This window comes from Podarcis bocagei (genome assembly GCF_964188305.1).
Source record: "Podarcis bocagei genome assembly, chromosome: 9".
Taxonomy (NCBI): Eukaryota; Metazoa; Chordata; class Lepidosauria; order Squamata; family Lacertidae; genus Podarcis; species Podarcis bocagei.
The window spans coordinates 36,049,309-36,067,720 of record NC_138134.1 but is presented as its reverse complement, the minus strand read 5'-3'; the positions used below and the strand labels follow the sequence as shown (position 1 = coordinate 36,067,720).

The window sequence follows — 18,412 nt, the reverse complement described above, 5'->3', positions numbered from 1 at the left end:
ATTGCCACAGTCAGAGCACAATCACAGAAAAGGCCTTTTCAATAGGAACGTCTGAATACACATCCAACATCAGTATCACATGAAGGAGAGGGCAGGGCCACACCTTCCAGCTCCACTCTCCCATCTCCAGCAGCCCTGCCCCCTGCCACCCACACTTAGAGGTTGCAGTAAGGGTCTACATGTCCTCCTGGCTTTCCTCCTTCAGATTTTCACCAAAAAGCGTATGGAGCCAGGGATGTGGGACTGCAAATTCAGCCCTCCCTCACATGTTGTCAATCATGTGTGATAAGAACACTCAAATATAGCTATGATTATGGCAACACTGGTTGTTTGGGTGGGATGGCAGTTGAGGATTAAATAGAAAGTTCAGATTCTGCCCCCAAAAAAAACATTTTTTGGAAAAACTTACAAATGTGGAAATGGCTTCATACTCTCAGTTATCGGCCTTTGACCCAGAGAAGTGTCTCATAATTCCACAGTCCGCCAAGTTCTCCATCACAAGTGATTCTGCATATTATAGGAAAAGTCCTAAGACTTCAGCTAACAGGTACATCAAACAATGTGGGAGGAATTAAACGTTGTGTTATTATGGTCAGTTCCATCAGTGCGAGCATTTCTGCCTGTCTGACAGAACAATCTTCTCTCTCCTTCCCCCATGCACTGTTCTGAGGCCTATCTCAAGCACCCACCCCAGCCAATTTGGGGAAGCACAAAGCATGTTTTGGGTAAGGAGATGGGGAAAACAATGGTTGCACTATTGGGGCTTCTTGTGGTGGCTCTTAGCCTGATCCTCAAGGAAGGTTTTTCATAAGCAACTTCAATTGGGGAATTCCAAGTGGCCTTACTTTACCATCTAGATATGAGGTCCATAATTAATTTAGCTAAGGTCAAAGTATAAACTGGTACAACACATAAATAAAACAACCTTGTTTTTTTGGTAGTGACAGAGTCCAGTCCCAATACCTTTAGTTGAATCTAAAATACATCATTGTGCAAGACAAACCGTACAGAATGCATTGCTTATCAGCAAAACAAGTGTTTAAATATTTAAACCAGGATTTGAAGTGTTTGATGCTGCTTACTGATTGTTGGCCCTCTACTTAACGAGAAAAATTTTGACACACAATTTCTATCATAAAGCAATTTGCATATGTTTATAAGAAGAGTCCTTGAATTGCAAGCACCTGACTTAGGAGAAAGACTAATCCCAGGTGACCAATATTCTGTACTACTCTCATGACCTGAAGAATACTTCACACACACCCATATTCATCCTATCAGCTGATTATCAAGTATCCTTGCTTGCATGAATTAACTACCTGGGTTCCTCAGTCAAATGTGAAACATTAGCCAATGTCACTGAAAGACAAACTGCTGGCTAGGATATTTTCCTCACTTTTCAACTCTTAATCTTTCAAACACAGAGAAGGTTAAAATATATATACAGAAATAATAGTACTATCTTCAAAATAGGCAGCCATCCCAAACAACAACTCTAATTGATTTGAATGCTCCTGTCATGGGGAAAAGTGCCTCTCAACACCTCCCTACTCTGAGTTTTGGGGGCAAGTTACTGGAAGGGTTACCTGCCTTTGCTTGGGCCCATGAAGTATTTGAGACACACTGGGAGTAAGCAGAGAGAGGAATTCCTGGCCACCAGTTTGGGTGGACTGGGTCAGCTGATCTTTAAGAAGGTGCCTCCAGACAAAGACTTGTGGCAGGACTTTGATTTGGCATATGGCGCAGGGGATGAAGTGGATTGGTCCAGGGGCAGCAAGAGGAAAAACGATGAGAGAATTCCCTGTGCACCACTCAGAAAGTAGATGTGTTCCTAGAGTTGTGTCTTAAAGTCCTGTCTACAGCTACAGAGACCGCTTTGGGACTAGAGTACGAGTCTGAAGTCTCTGATCCACAACCAAAGGGCAGACCAAGGAGAAATTGAAGGGCTCCAAAAAGACTGAACCTATGGTTTGAAAGGGACGCGGGTGGTGTTGTGGGTAAAAGCCTCAGCACCTAGGGCTTGCCGATCGAAAGGTCGGCGGTTCGAATCCCCGCAGCGGGGTGCGCTCCCGTTGCTCGGTCCCAGCGCCTGCCAGCCTAGCAGTTCGAAAGCACCCCCGGGTGCAAGTAGATAAATAGGGACTGCTTACTGGCGGGAAGGTAAACGGTGTTTCCGTGTGCTGCGCTGGCTCGCCAGATGCAGCTTTGTCACGCTGGCCACGTGACCCGGAAGTGTCTCCGGACAGCGCTGGCCCCCGGCCTCTTAAGTGAGATGGGCGCACAACCCTAGAGTCTGTCAAGACTGGCCCATACGGGCAGGGGTACCTTTACCTTTTACCTTTATGGTTTGAAACCCAAAGTAGCTGTTGACAAACGTGGCCTGTTGTCGCCCGATTCAAGTCCCGTTGCTGAGCAAACAGGGACTACAAGTCTCTGAGGAACACTTGCCTGAGAGCAGAATTCACATATGAAGTCCAACAGTCCAGAGGTCAGGAAATCCAAATGATTACGAGTCAAGGGTCTAGTCCAGATATCAGGGAATCCAGATAGTCACAGAGCCAAGGGTCTAGGCCAGAGTGAAGGACCCAGCAAGAAACAGCAAGGCAGGGGCAAGAACTGCAGGTGTTGTTACCAGCATCTGACTGCTGCTGCTGAGAGCTCTGTTTAATAAGGCCAGAGCCAGCTGGTTCTCATCAGTGAAGGCTGATCAGCTGCAGGTGGAGTCACTCTGCCTTCTTCCCCTTCAGGCTGCTGTTCAGCAGGTGAAGATGACTCCTGGCCTTTGACAAGAGCTTTGTGAAACCATCCAGAGCAATGGAAGAGGAGCTAGTGGAGTGTGCAGACAGGCAAGCAGACTCCTAGCTACTCTAAGCCAGAGTGAGACTTTGGTGGGGCCAACCTGCCCCACCCTTTGGTATACTCCTGTTCAGTGCCATAGGAGGTACTGGTGGGTGCACTGCTGCCAGCAGGTGGCATATTGCAATAATTTGATCTAGACTGGAAAGACTTGAGTTCAAATCCCCACTCAGCCACAAAGCTGAGTAATCTTAGTCTAACTTTATTTCTCATCAGAGTGCATCTCCTGAGAACAAAGGGAGAGCGGTATCAAGAAGCTCACTTCTGCAGGAATTCTGCACATGCCCCAAGATGGTGTGTGCATTTTGGCTATGCTGGGAGAAAGGAGAGTACTAATGTGGTAAACAGACAGCAAGCCTCCCCAATAGGGTGAAGCCATTGCTGACAGCAGTAGGTGACCAGACACAAACAGGAATTGATTGAATTTGCCTAATTAAATCCTCAGAGTCCAGTGCTACATATAACTCAGAAGATACCTTAAACCCAGCCATTAACCATCCCTTGTGAGTAGGTGGATTCCTTCCAGAAAATGTATCCTGTTTTGATTAAAACAAATCATTCATATTTATTACTATTACTACTACTACTACTACTACTACTACTACTACTACTACTATGCTTACCTTGAGAATTCTAAGAATGGACTGAAATCTAAAAATTTCAGCATGGACAGTCATTCGTACCCCCAAGTTGTTCAGCTTTTTGAAACTCCGCCAGAAGACTGCTTCACAGTGCTCTTTTTCATACACTCCAACTTCAGAAATGCTTTGATTAGACCCTTGATTCTTGAGCAGGTTTATTACATTTCTATTTCAGATTAGTAAGGCATCCTTTTTCAAGAGGTACTAGCTGGCATCTCCCAAGAGGGAAGCTGTTGTTGTTTTACCCTCTTTCTATTTTTAACAAGGAGGGCTTAAAGGAACTCAAGGGAATACAAGATACAGAAGGCCCATGTTTGGGGTCAGCCGTCCCTTCAGGACCACTACTTTGACAGGCAGAATGATTATCTTAAAACAGCCAATCCCTGTCAGACCTCCATATCCCAGTTGTGATTGCGAACTGGCACACAAGCAGATCTGTTAACAGGGTAACAAGGTATGCTGCCCTGAGGATAAAGACAAAGGATAAAAATGTAATTAATATCCTGGTTTATTTTTTTGCGAAAACTCATATTTATCCTTACCCTTTTTGTTGCAGAACTAGACCATCTAGACATTTTATTAACACAAGGGGGGGGGGGAGAGAATCCCAAAGATTAAAATCAAGATATAGAACCTTTCATGCAAGATTAACTATCCTAAAGCTTTCCTGAGTACATAATTTATTTAGTTCTGCAGCTAATGTTACAACAGATATTTGGATGCCTTACTACTTGTTCCAAGGTCAAAAAGGTAAGTTACTTCTGAGTATATATGCAGACGATTGTGCACATGGCTCAGATTAAATAATATCCTTTAAGACAGGGCTGCTGAAACAGTACTGGGTGGCAGCATCTTAAGCAATCTGGAAAGAGCAGCTAATAGCAATTTTATCTAAAGGACAGATGTGAAATTTGTTCAACAGGTGATAATAGAAGACTTTAAACATTCTGCATATTTGGGGGGTACAGTGGTACCTCAGGTTACAGACACCTCAGGTTACAGACTCTGCTAACCCGGAAGTAGCACCTCGGGTTAAGAACCTTACCTCAGGATGAGAACAGAAATCGTGTGGTGGCAGCACAAGGCCCCATTAGCTAAAGTGGTACCTCAGGTTAATAATGGTTTCAGGTTAAGAACGGACCTCTGGAACCAATTAAGTTCATAACCAGAGGTACCACTGTAGTGTCCCCTTAGGTTTTTGAAAGGCGGTGATGGCCCATTTCCCCCCTTCTATGTGGGGAATGGGAGAAAACAGTGATGTGGTTTGAACAAAAAGCAAAACCATAGTTTAGCAATATTTGTGCACCCAGCAGCTTAACCTATGGTTTATTAACTATGGTTAAAGAATGCTTGTTAACCAAGGTGTGTAGTTGTTTTTATAAACTTTAGTTAATGTTTACCAGAGCTTCATGCTATTGTGAACCTCGACCTCCTTAACTATGGTTAAGGGAGCTGTCACCACCCAAAAGCTACAGAGCCACAAGTGAAGAGCAACAAAAAATTCAAGCTGCTTTCAAGACTTGGCTGCTCTCATTGGTGCTTTTAATTATTTTGTGGTGTTAGTAACAAAGGTTTAAGTTATCATCTTCCAGGTGCCTCAGCTTTAACTATGGTATTATTAACAATGGTTGAGTGTAATGTGCAAACCACCCTTGTTTATTTGTTCTTGCAATGAAAGCCCTCTAGCTGTTCCAGGAAATCACTTCCTTTACCTGGAAATTATATCTGCCATGCATACAAAGGTGGGTCTTTTAGATCTGGCAACCCTTTTCACAAGGGCATGTGAAAGGGGTGTTTTGGGCTGCAGATGTTTGGGACTTGAACTCTCATCAGCTTCACGCAGCAGAGTTGTAATTCAAAACATCTGGAGAAACATCTGCAAGGCACAGGTTTGGTGAAGACTGCTCTACACCATGTATAATTTATAACCTGTTATCATATCCATATGATATCATCCGTATAGTATAGTATAGTATAGGTCCGTATAGTAAAAGCTATGGTTTTGCCAGTAGTGATGTATGGAAGTGAGAGCTGGACCATAAAGAAGTCTGATTGCCGAAAAATTGATGCTTTTGAATTATGGTGCTGGAGGAGACTCTTGAGAGTCCCATGGACTGCAAGAAGAACAAACCTATTCATTCTTAAGGAAACCAGCCCTGAGTGCTCACTGGAAGGACAGATCATGAAGCTGAGGCTCCAAAACTTTGGCCACCTCAAGAGAAGAGAAGACTCCCTGGAAAAGACCCTGATGTTGGGAAAGATGGAGGGCACAAGGAGAAGGGGATGACAGAGGACGAGATGGTTGGATAGTGTTCTCGGAGCTACCAGCATGAGTTCGACCAAACTGCGGGAGGCAGTGGAAGATAGAAGTGCCTGGTGTGCTCTGGTCCATAGGATCACGAAGAATTGGACACAACTAAACGACTAAACAACAACATCATCTTATCCATCTTGCTCATTTTTCTCTTGTGTAACTTCTCACTAATAGAAGATAAGGAACCAAACCTGTCTCTGGTCTATACCATTTCAAAACGTAAGTTGGAGAGGGATGTTACACTGAATGCTACTCCATATTTTAGAAGAAAACAAAAAACAAAAACAAAACCCTGCATCCTGAATTGGCATAATGCAGAAGAGGTGCCTTATCTAATTGATATAACTAAGCAGGTACTGAAAGTGGCCTGTTTTCAACAGATGCAGCTCGGACACTGAGAAAATTTGGCAGATTTTCAGATTTAAATGGTGCAAGCTGAAAATTGATCAGTGTGGACATGTTGGTTGCACTCTTCAATCAACCATAAGTCATAATTAGTTAGGAAGCCTGCTGCAGTTCTTAGTCCTGTCTTAGCTATTTGCAATATTTATGTAAGCAGATAACAATCTTATTTTGACACTACCTGAGCTATAAGGAAGCCTGTTTTTTTGTTTAAATTAGTATGGCATTATTTGTGCAATTTTACATAGAATAGATGACACTAGGGTTTCTGTATCTAAGTCCGCTCACCTTTCGTGATGGGTAGTGTGGCAGCCAGGCAGCCAGGTCCCTGCAGTGATCTGGCATGGGGGCGGGGAGTTGATGCCCCTCTTGTGCTGACCCCAGCCATGTCACTGGTGCTGGGCGGGTCCACATCCTGTATGGCCCTGCTGGCCAATCAGTGTCATCAAAGGGTGTGGCCGTGATAAATGTAACCACAGTGAAGCCGTGAGGGCTCTCCACTCTTGCCCTTTAACTGGATCTCCCAACCCACCCACCCTCTTTTTATGCTTTGCTATGACACGACCATGCTATGGACAAATGTCGGCCGCCATATTGTTGGGGCCAGGTAGGAATTTTTCCACTTGGGAAATTGGCACCAGCCATTTGGTATTTGCCTACCTTGTAGCAATCGTCACAACTTTGAGAGGTTAGGCATTGGGTAAGCCTTTGTTTGGATGGAGGGGAGGTTGTAGCCTCCGCCTGCCCCTCCTCATCCTGTTAAAGGGATCTGGGCATGTAGATTCTGTCCGGCCATGCCACAACAGCAATGGGGACCCCTTGGGATGCCCTATTTGATGTAAGTCATAAGGCTCCTCCTATTGGTGGTTTACACTTAGGTGGACTCTCTGCAGACGGGGGGAGTCAATATATAGGTTGGCTTCCCCTAATGCCTAAGCCAAACCGCTCACATCTGTAACCAATAAAGTTAAATAAACCAATAAAATTAAATAAACCTGCAACCAATAAACCTAAATACTTGTGTCTGTGTGTTCATAAATTACTAGGGAACTGTGGGTCACGGGGCCTTGGCATGCAAGTGATAATTTCTAAAAACCTGAAAACCTGGAAGACATTAAAAAATGATCTCATATTGCTCAAATATCATATCCTGCCTAATTAGGAAATTCTATCTTACTGAGCCTCAGCATTCACTCACTCAGTGATAAAATCTGCAGTCCAAGGAATTTAAAAGGCATGTATGTCAAAGCTATTTAGGTTTCACACCTAGGAGAATATAGCTGATGACTTTAGAAAAAAGTTTTATAAAATGCTGTAGCAATCACCATTTCAATCATACCCTACAAATTATCCCCAAATCACCCACATCTTCTTTAAGAATAAAGTGCTTTAACAGAGTTTAGAAAGAATGATCTGAGTTTCAGCAGGAAAAGGATATACCCTCTTCTTCCTTCTGATAATGCTCTGTTTAAGATTCAAGATTCACTGGGTGATATCTGATATATATATGTACCGAACCTGCCCACTGATTTCAATGAATCTACGCAAAGCAAACTGTGGTTATCACCCATTATTGATTGACTCTTGGGCAGAAAACCCCTACCTGAAACTCAGGATAGGATTTATTCAGCAGAACAGTTTAGAACTTTATATTATTTAAGAGCAATAACTACATTTATAAAAGGGAAAAAAATATTACAACTCAGTAGGTGTCATTATAAAACTAAAATATAATATATATTGTATCTGTGTTTATGTATGTTACCTACCTTGAGTCATGAGATACAACAACATGAATTGAGAGAACAGAGCATAAATAAATCTACCAAGGCAATAACTATTCTTCTGCCATTTCCTCCTTGGAACAAAAGCCAACCCTATTTCCAAACAAGCACTCTTGTAGCACTAATCACAGATGACTCACAGTCTCATCTGGTTTTGCACTTAAGCACATAAGAAATTACATTGCCAGATCCTTCTATATAGTGAGAAGGTGGGGAGGGGTGTTACTCAGAAGGGTGGTGGGAAGGGAAGGATCTGGCAACTTCTGTTTCAGTGTATCTGAAGAAGTGTGCATGCACACGAAAGCTCATACCAAGAACTAACTTAGTTGGTCTTTAAGGTGCTACTGGAAGGAATTTTTTTATTCAGAAACCTGTTTAGCTGTTATGTACGGCCACGGTTGTGAAATTCCAGCTGGCACTTTTTCCTATTTTGCCAGGCATTTGGCTTATTTTAATTATTTTCCTGTCATTGTGGTTTCTGTTGATGCTGTTCCTGTTACTTTTAATTGTGTTATTAACTGTATTTATTTGGGTTGTATCCAATGCTGCATGCACCCAGTTCCACTTGCACAACAGGACATCTCCTTCCTAGCCCTGTGAGCTGTCAATATGTTCTCCAACCCTCTGGAGCAGTTTTTGCAGGAGCTGCAGGAAAGAGGAGAGATAGGAAAAATTCAAGTGTGCAAGTGGCAGCAGAGAAGGTGGAGCCAGGGTGGGCATGATTAGCTTAGTATACATGAACATATTTTTAAGTCTTGTGGACAAAGGCAGTCTAGAGGGCCAAAATTAAGCCCAGGTAGGAAGAGGTCTACACATAAACTAAAACAGGAGACAACAGAAAGCTTGGTAAGCAAAAACAAAACAACAAACAGGAATAATTTAAAAATACAGGAATAAAGAAACATAGGTATACAAAAATGGGCATGACTATTGTCATAAAGAAGCAGGAGTTTTTAATATTTAGCCAAATTATAGCATTCTGATATTTCAGCCATTAGTTTATGTATCTTTATATTACAGTATCTATAAATCTAAATTTAAATTTGATAGAACCAGAGATTGCTTGAACTCAATAGTATATCCTACAAAGACACTATTAGTTACTGATTTTATGCTTATGCAAATAACATGTTCTCTGAAATGTATTTCTTTTTGCTCTTCAAGCAATGTAGAAGATGAAAAAACCCTTTATAAAGCAGCTGGTCCTTATCACTATATATGTAAAACAGTCCTTTATTCTGTAACTGTAGTGCAGAGATTTCAGAAGACTGTTCCAAAATGTATTAATGTAAGCAGTTTAATCTTGTCCCACTGTGGCACTGTCTCCTTTGAAGTGATTTAATCTGAATCACACAAACACAACTTTACATTTTGTTAGAAGTCTTTAATTCTTCAAGCAACATTCATCTGAGTTGATCTAATGAATTATATAACAGGGGAGAGACCAATGTGACCCTTTTTAGTAAAAAGATTTATATCAGTTGTTTATCAATCAACTGTGATGAAATTTCAAGATGGAGTGTGTGCTAAAATTAGAGGTGGGCTGGTGGAGGGTCTTTCATGGCTTTGGGACAGAAAGAGATTTATTCAGTGCGGGAGGGCTGGTTCAGTGGTTCACTATATTGCAAGATATAGTGGGTGGCGCTGTGGGTTAAACCACAGAGCCTAGGGCTTGCCAATCAGAAGGTCCCTGCTCCTGCCAACCTAGCAGTTCAAAAGCACGCAGTGCAAGTAGATAAATAGGTACCACTGCAGAGGGAAGGTAAACGGTGTTTCCGTGTGCTGCTCTGGTTCGCCAGAAGCAGCTTAGTCATACTGGCCACAAGACCCGGAAGCTGTACGCTGGCTCCCTCGGCCAGTAAAGCAAGATGAGCGCCACAACCCCAGAGTCATCAGCGACTAGACCTAGCGGTCAAGGGTCCCTTTACCTTTACCTTTACCTTTATACTGCAAGACAAGTCCTGCTTTCTTTCCCTTACGTTGGCTTTTTTTAAAGCCTTGCCAGCTGCTGATCCCACCCAGCAAAACACTCTTCCCAGTTTTTCTATCTCATTTTCTCCTCTTGTTGGTTCAGACCTCAATGAAATGACATAGCAAGGAAGAAGCAGCTAGGCAAGAAAACTTGGGAGAAACTCATCCAAAATAACAGGACTAAAGAGTGCTCAGGATACCTCTCTAGATTCATCTGCTGTAACAGTGGAGTCAAGGTCTCAGCGGATGCAAGTGGTTTTATCCTCATAATGCTTTGGAATATTTAGATCTGGTTGCTGTAGGCAATTCCGGAGAAATATTTTAAACAGAATTTGCAGTATCATGTAAAAGAGGTGGTCAGGTGATCAGGTTTGTGACACTGAAGCACAGCCCATTACTTCACCTGAGTCTAGAAAACAACCCCACTTCCAGTTTAAAGAACATAACAGAGGTTCAAGTTTCACTACTCATTTTGCTAATCTCATAAAACACTTAAGAAAATCATAATATGCTATTTCCCAAAATGCACAACAACAGCATAAACCAATAGATAATTATAATTGCTCGTAACAACAGCAGAGAGAAAGTGACACGAATTTCGCTCCTGCCACCAAAGTAAGCAGCATCTCCTCGGGGCATTTCAGCAGGCAAAAGCAATACCAGGTGTCTCTATGTCTCAAAGGGAACAAAATTAGCCCTACTGTGAGATGATATTAGAATGTGTATTATATTAGTATACTAATGGGGATAAAGAGTTGCTTCACCTCCCGGGATAATTATGTGTAATCTAATTTCCTGGAAACAGGTTACTGCACAAACCAATTATAATAGCATCTCCTTTTAAAGAATAACTTGTTCCCTGCAAAATACATTTATACATTAGTTTGCTTGTTGAGGGGGAGAAGAGGAGCAATGCCCCTCTCCCACATGCTGCTGGTAGTGATGAGCACGGCAGTATTAAAAATAACCTCCTGAAATTAGCACCAGATTTATGTGTTATACTGTTCTCCGTTTCTAATTCCACAGAACTGTTCTTCATTTCAAAATTTTGTTTTCTCATAATCAAAGCAGAACTGAATCTAATCAGCATTTTATCTTGGAAACTATTGTTATATTAGCAAGTGCTACACTACTGACTTGGGTAGCTCATAAAAGGATAAAAACAGACTCCAAGTGGAACACCACCATCAATTTATGAAAACATTACTATAAAGCCCAAACTTGCCAACTTTTAAATTTCATGATTTACACTGTAAATGTGTCGTTTTTACAGAAAATACATCAATTGATGCCTATTTAGAAGTAGACATCTACTTAGCAGTAAACTTATTTGAGTTCAGTGAGGCTTTGTGATGTTACAATACAGTTAATCCCGCCTATGTTCCTTTATTATTATTATTATTATTATTATTATTATTATTATTATTTAAAAAAATAATATTATGCTTTGACAATATGTAGCAAAATCCATTATACATCAAACATTCTTGGTTCTCATGAAAAAGAAAGAAGTGGACTACAAAAGGGAGAGAAAGGAAAGGAAATACAAGGAAATGACATATGAAGAGGGGAGAGAGACAGCATAACAAATACTATATAATACTATGAAAAAGTTAAAAGGAAAGGAAGAATGTTGCAATTTACTTTGTCATTCCAGAAATGGAAAAACTGGTATGTTTATTTAGCAAATTATTTGCATTACAAAATCAAGTGGTAAAGTTTACGGTTCTAAACTAACCAGAGCTAATGTGCTCAATTACAGTTAGTAATTTTAAAGAGTCTTCCCTAGCCAAATAAGCTCTCAATAGCTTTTCCTTCCAGCTAATTTCCCTGCCCTTCATTCACCCCCCACCACTCACTCACAACCAGAAACAGATGCTGTACAGCAGTTTTCCTCTGCTTCCAGCTCCTCCTGCTGTTTTAACTTCTAGTACATTTCAGATATTTCAAGGACTACTGCCTTGAATTCACTCTATGGTCACCCTGCTACTTGAAGCCCTCTTGCACTGGACTCTGTTGCCTAATGCAGTGTTTTTCAACCACTGTTCCGCGGCACACTAGTGTGCCACGAGATGTTGCCTGGTGTGCTGTGGGGAAAATTGAAAAATTCGAAAGATTTTTTTTTAAAAAAATGTCAAATTTTCACCCACTAGGCGGGCGCCGGACTGTGTCCACCCTATTTTCCATCCGTCCTGGGTGGGGATCAGATCGGATGGGATCGGATGAGAGCGGACAGGCGGTCCGCTCTCATCCGATTCCCCATAGAGAGCAGCGGGGCTCTGACATCTCCCTCTCCGCACACAGTGCGGAGACGGAGCTGTCATCCGCCGGCTCAGCAGGAATCAGCGGATCAATCCCCGCTGAGCAGAGAACGGTCCGCAACGTTCGATTCCAGCCAGAATATCAGCTTTGTGTTCAGCCAAACAGGCCCAGGTTGCGCACTGAATAAAGTATTTTAAAATTTTTCATATTTCTGTTTACTTACTATTTCATAATAAAGTAATTATAAAATACTTTCTTTGTGTTTATTTGATTCCTATTCAAGAGAATTACTTTATATATAGTCAATATAGGGACAGAGTTAATTTTTTTAACATTTTCTAATGGTGGTGTGCCTCGTGATTTTTTTCATGAAACAAGTGTGCCTTTGCCCAAAAAAGGTTGAAAAACACTGGCCTAATGGATGCTGCATGTGTTGTTGCTCTGCTTTGCTACCAGCTCCAGGTTCTCTTCCAGCAGGGTTCTCTCAGATAACCAGGCTTATTCTTTTCTCTATGCTTCCCCAACCAACAACTGATCTACAACTAAGAGAGCTTTTCTCTCCCCCATCTAGAAACTCTGACCAATCATGTTCTTACCCTTGTTTGGACCTTCATCTAGTAAGCCTTATTTCAGTGGACAATCCGTGGTTCTTTATGGACCTTCTAACTACCTGTCAGGTTTAATTACCCCCTTCACCTATCAAATTTGTATTTTATCATCCACCCAGTTCATCTATAAACAGCATTTGTGACTTTTAAAAAAAAGTTTACAAAAGGCAAGAAGTTTATAAAATTATGTATAGCATGGGAGAAAGTGAATAGAAAAAAGCTGTTTCCTTCTCTCTCACAACACTATAGAACTCATGGACTTAATCAAGCTGAATGTTGGAAGATTCAGGCAGAGAGAAAAAAGTACTTATCAGAAAAGTGTAACATATAACAAAAATTAATCTGCATAAAAATTGTGCCCCTCAAAGGTCAGTACTGCACCCCTGTGAGGTCTGAGCCCTTGGTGGCTGTCTAATTGGCCTAAGGACAGTATAAGCCCTGCCTATCTGCACCACTCCATTGTGAGAGGAGACTCACCATATATTTCTGCAAAGGTATATTGAAGGCACACATCAAAATTTTGTCCATTGTGGTGTTTTAGCTTTGGTAATGTCAGGGACTGGACTTAGGAGGAATGGTGGGGACCTCCCCTCTTCTCCTGAACCTTCCCGAGGACAGGAGGGCAGTATAGATTTAGAACAGTGGTTTGAAGAAGGGCATAGTTCAGAGGCTGATTAGTTCAGAAGCTGGGAAATATTGGAAGAGGGACAGCAGGAAGAAGAAGCAGGGCAGGGGCGTAGGAAGGGGGTACGGGGGTGCAGTCTGACCTGGCTGTCACCCTGAGGGGGGGTGACAAAATGGTGGGCGGCACTCACTGCGGGGCTCTGCGCTGTCTGCCTGCTGCCCCCCCCCAGCTGTAGGGCGGCCAAGGGCTCACATGTGCCATCAGTATGGGCACTGTGTGTGCGCAGCCGGGCAGTTCACCCTGCACCGGGTGCTGGAGAGGCTTCCTCTGCCACTGCACCAGGGGAGCGACAGCTGGCAGACTCAGTGTCCTGGAAAAACATTCCTGACCCCCCCCCCCATGACCAGGCGGGCATTGAGGGTATTAGTATAGAGAGCTGAGGCAGAAAGCTCAGATTAACCTACGCAGGAGTGACGTCAAATAGGGGAGATGTAGAGGGGTTGGAGCAATGCCATTATTAGGGAAGGCTGCATTCCTTTGTCGTTATCTGTGAATTATTGAATAAATTGCTTGGTAAGAACTTTTATTGTTTCTCTGATTCTGGGCTGCCACCGTGGGAGGGATCTGATCCCCCAAAGCCTGACAGGTAAGGGCAGTATTGTTGATATAAAATACCACATGCATAGCAGATGGGGTGCAGCATCAGCCTACACTGACGTACAATAAGTCTGTTACTTACACACATTTAGCTTCTGCGCATTCAGCTTTATGCATGTGGCAATAAATAAAAAGGGGATAGAAAGGGGTGGGGTTTTGGGGAGAAATGATATTGGCAATCCCACCCACCATTGAACCCAATCTGTTTTAACTACACGTGGTTTTGGCTTTAGGCGCAATCCCTGAAACATAATCCCCATGTAAGTTTGTGGACCTCTGTATGTACCATGCCAGGAAGGTGGGCAACACAGCACAATCCTATTCATATCTAATCAGAACTAAATTACATTGAGTTCAATGGGATTTACTTCCAGCGAAGTGAAATAGGACTGTAGCTTTTAAGCTAATAAAATAATAATAATAATAATAATAATAATAATAATAATAATAATAATAATAATAAGCAATACAGTCTTATACTTGTCTGGATCATGAGAGTGCTGTTGCAATGATTACGTTATTTTAGAACTGATCTAATAAGCAGAAAATGAGAGCTCCTCTTATTAACTTGCTGTTACCAAAGCAACATATGTGAGCAGTAGGAGATCCAGAAAGATGCATAATTCTTTCTTACATTGTAATGAGCTAATTAGTTTGTGGCCTTTGCTTTCAATTATTTATTACTAAAGATTCTGCTCTTACTCTTCCCCAAACATTACACTGTAATTGTATTCCAGTTTTAGGGCTAATTTCATTAAGGAACATGCTTCTGAAAGATCCCACATTTGCCAGTCCTGTCTATTCTCTATTAGTTAAGAAGCATGAGAGATCAGGCTTACGAACACTTCTTCTGACAAATTTATGCGCCTTTAAAAACTATGCAACAAGTTATAACTCAACAGGTGTCATTTTTTTCCTAACATGGTGATGCAATGATGATAGATGCTTCATCTACTGGATTTTTGATTCTCATATACGTACTTGTTAAGACTACATACTTGTCAAGAGTCCTACCAGAAAAAGAGCTGAGCAATCTTATCATACTTATGAGTAGCAGGGACTTCAGGACATAAAAACTGGCAAGGTCCTATTAAATAAATTATCATGAATCTAACGGGCCTGATGCTTAAGGGATATGACCAACATGCTCAGATAGGAACTCTTTTGTGTAAGAAGCAAGAAGTACGGCTTCACCATTGCGGGTGAAATCCTATAAGCAGGGCAGATTAAATTGTAATTTGATACAAAGAAGCAATTCAACTCCCTCTCCTATTCAACGAAAATTCATGCTCTAGCAGCACTTCAGACAGATAATAGCTTTTGTTCCCAGTGTAAGCATCGACAAATATAGGTAAAAGGGAAATGGTTTGTCCAATTCCACTTTGTACTCCAGCTCCGTGGTCCAAACTCTGTGTCTAGGGGGATGGGAAACCCTTTGAAACAATGTGCAAGGTGGTGGAGGGATGAAGGGGAATGGCAGAAAATTACCTCCCCTCCTCTTCTGTTAGCAGATAACTCCACTGGATCAAAAGCTGTTGATCAAAACCTACAAGCAGGACGACAACACTGGATTTCCCCTGCAATAGTGAAGACGTACTTCTTGCTTCTTACACAAAAGACAGCAATGGAGGAAAACTACTGCTTAGTAGAGCTGTTACATTAGAAGTTTCTTTATTCAAATGTGTGCAAATCTAGGCTGCAAAGCTAAGCACGCCTTTTCTGTTTTCTGCAAGAGCAAAGAGTTCTTTTTTAGATATTCCATATATCAGCTTGCTCATTCACTCTTTTCTATCCTCTAAGGCCAAAACATTCAAAGTGAATTTTAAATTCAGTGAATCACGCAATCTTTGAAACTGTTTGGATTAAGTAAAAAAACACTTTGAAAGATTGCAGTATGGGTGCTTGAATGCTCATTTGTTTGATCTCTTGCGCTTTAGTATTCTGTCATTTCTCCATTATGTACTTTGGTATTTATTCGGTTTGTTGTTCCTTTGTTGTTTCTTCAAACAAAACTTGCAGCATCAATGTTGAAAGCTGGTGAAGTAGCGATCTTCTTAGACAAGTTGGATAATTAAATGAAGACCCAAACCAATAAACAGAAACTAATAAAAGCAAGAGATTATATTTCACAAATTTATTAAGGGTACAAATTAAGGACAAGGTATTCATTACTCTGTGTGAATAACTCAAATTAAAGTTGGTTAGTTAATATGCATAGTAGTTCCTTCAATTTACATTTTAACTGTGAGTTCTGAAACTGTAATGGGGTTCAACTCCTCAAGAAGTTAAGACTGCGATCCCTAGAAGTCAGCAGCATGCACACAACATTCTGAAATTCAATGTAGTAGTTCCCACCATTAAAATGGAAAATCCTTTTTAAGCCTTGTCATGTTTCTAAGCCACTTTGATCCAGCATTGGCAGTTACTGGGCAAAACACACAAGACGCCTCATTTTTTATTTTATTTTAAGAAGGCACTGTTTGAACTTGATAGCATTCAGTTCTCAACCCAGTCAGTCCGTGTTGGTTTCCACTATCAGGGAGACTACATCTTTATATGCCTTTTAAGATGTCAGTATAACTAGATTCATGATTCAAGTTTTGCTGCTTGAAAGCATTTCACTTTTAAATGGGCCACAGAGACTATAGATCCCTAGGAATCAATGGCAAATGTAGCTATGCTCACTGAAACTAAGGCCACACAAGTTTTACACAAGTTTTTGGGCTATGAAAATCTAAGCTGGGGGGGAAATGTTTTCTCAATACCTATGGCACACATATTTAATATGGGGGTATATTAAATGACCGCTGAAAGACCCTATGACCCTGTTCTGTTGTACAGCTACATCACCAGTTACCACTGCTACAACATAGCCATGTTTAGTAACCAGCAGCATCAACAGCATAACAATAAAAATGAAAATATAGAAATAGTGATAGCCACGCCCAGAGCATCCCATGAAACTTCAGCACTATCCACACACAATTCTGTGGAGCATCAATGCCCCCACAATAGCCATGCACGAAAAGCACAGCTGTGGCTTACCTGCTCTATGATATCACAGCAGGTTAAGAGGCCTGCATAAAGAGAGCATGCAGAGCTGTTGTTCAGAGGAAAGGGACAAAGGACGAGATTTGGGAGAGAGAATGGGAATTTCAATCCCCCATGGAAACATTTGAAACTGGCCACTCTACAAAGCAAAGCATATGTTTTGAACTCCAGGTGGAAAAGCAAGTGACAGCAGGATCACTTGAAAAACAGACAGCCTCAGAACCAGACATACAGACAATAGAGTCTTTATAGCAGGTGTGGGGAATCTTTGGCCTGCCACGTGTTGCTGAACTACAACTCCCATCAGCCTTAGCAAGCATGGCCAGAGTTGGAGAACAAGTTCATGATATGCCCCCACCCCCTTTTTTTGTAAACCATTACGGGTTCATTTTACAATCAAGATTTTGTTAAATAAATAAATATTTATGGTACCTTTGATGTATGGAATAATTTATATTATTCTTATATTATTGAACACCTCTTTGATGTAGGGTTGTGGTTCCCCCCATTTTACAGACAGACAAGAGAAGCTAGGAACTTGGCATAATGCTGTCCTTTACCCCTTTCTCAATTGCTTCCCGTTATCCCCACAGTTACCATTTGTCCTAGCAGGAAAAACATACATGTGCACATTATGTTACATCATTGGAACTAATCATGGAGCCAAGCCATTTTAGTATTTTTGCTGGGGATTGGGATAGACTGTATAATCTAGAAGGCACTACGAAGGAGCTGTTTAGAGCATTACAGAAGGCAATACTGATGCACTGAAACCCAAAATAGTAACTTAAAATCTAAAGCATTACAACTCATGACATTTTAAAAATGCTTAATGGCAACTTGTACAACAGTTATGGAATTCTTAATTTATAAATACACAGTGTGGCTCTTACACTTTATGAGGAAGCTATAATTTGGAAGCTTTCAGCTTGTATGCTGCGCATAATTTTATACTGCTGTAGCTAATTAACATTTTTAGTGTAATCATCTGTCTTGTTTTTAACTTTAAGTCAAAGAAAGCACAAAATGGAAGTTTTGTGAGTGTATACCTAAATTGTGGATGTACTATCCAAGATATTCTTATAAACCAATAAGATGGCAAATGAAATAATTTTCCAGACAGCTCAAAACAGATCTATAGCACTCCCTGCAATAGAAAGGTACAGAAATCTCTATAGATGTAGGCTAAAGGAGACTCCAGAGAACAGGCAAAAATTACAAACATCCCCAGACATAGGAAG

The 18,412-nt window shown here is 41.3% G+C and overlaps 1 protein-coding gene across 5 annotated transcripts in view; it reads right to left on the bottom strand.

Annotated features, from left to right (window-relative positions):
- Positions 1-18,412, bottom strand: part of MARCHF1 (membrane associated ring-CH-type finger 1) — a 117,933-nt gene that overhangs the window by 85,482 nt on the left and 14,039 nt on the right. Inside the window, exon 2 of one of the 5 annotated variants that reach the window (XM_081209073.1) lies at positions 8,369-8,642. The exons of 2 other annotated variants lie outside the window; for them this stretch is intronic. Coding sequence is in view for 1 of the 3 variants with exons in the window: in XM_081209071.1 (XP_081065197.1) it covers positions 7,983-7,992 (10 nt within the window). In the remaining 2 variants the exon portion in view is untranslated. Of the gene's footprint in view, positions 1-409; positions 616-7,982; positions 8,004-8,368; positions 8,643-18,412 lie in introns of those variants that run through there. 2 more of the 5 variants (XM_081209071.1, XM_081209074.1) reach the window with 2 other exon arrangements.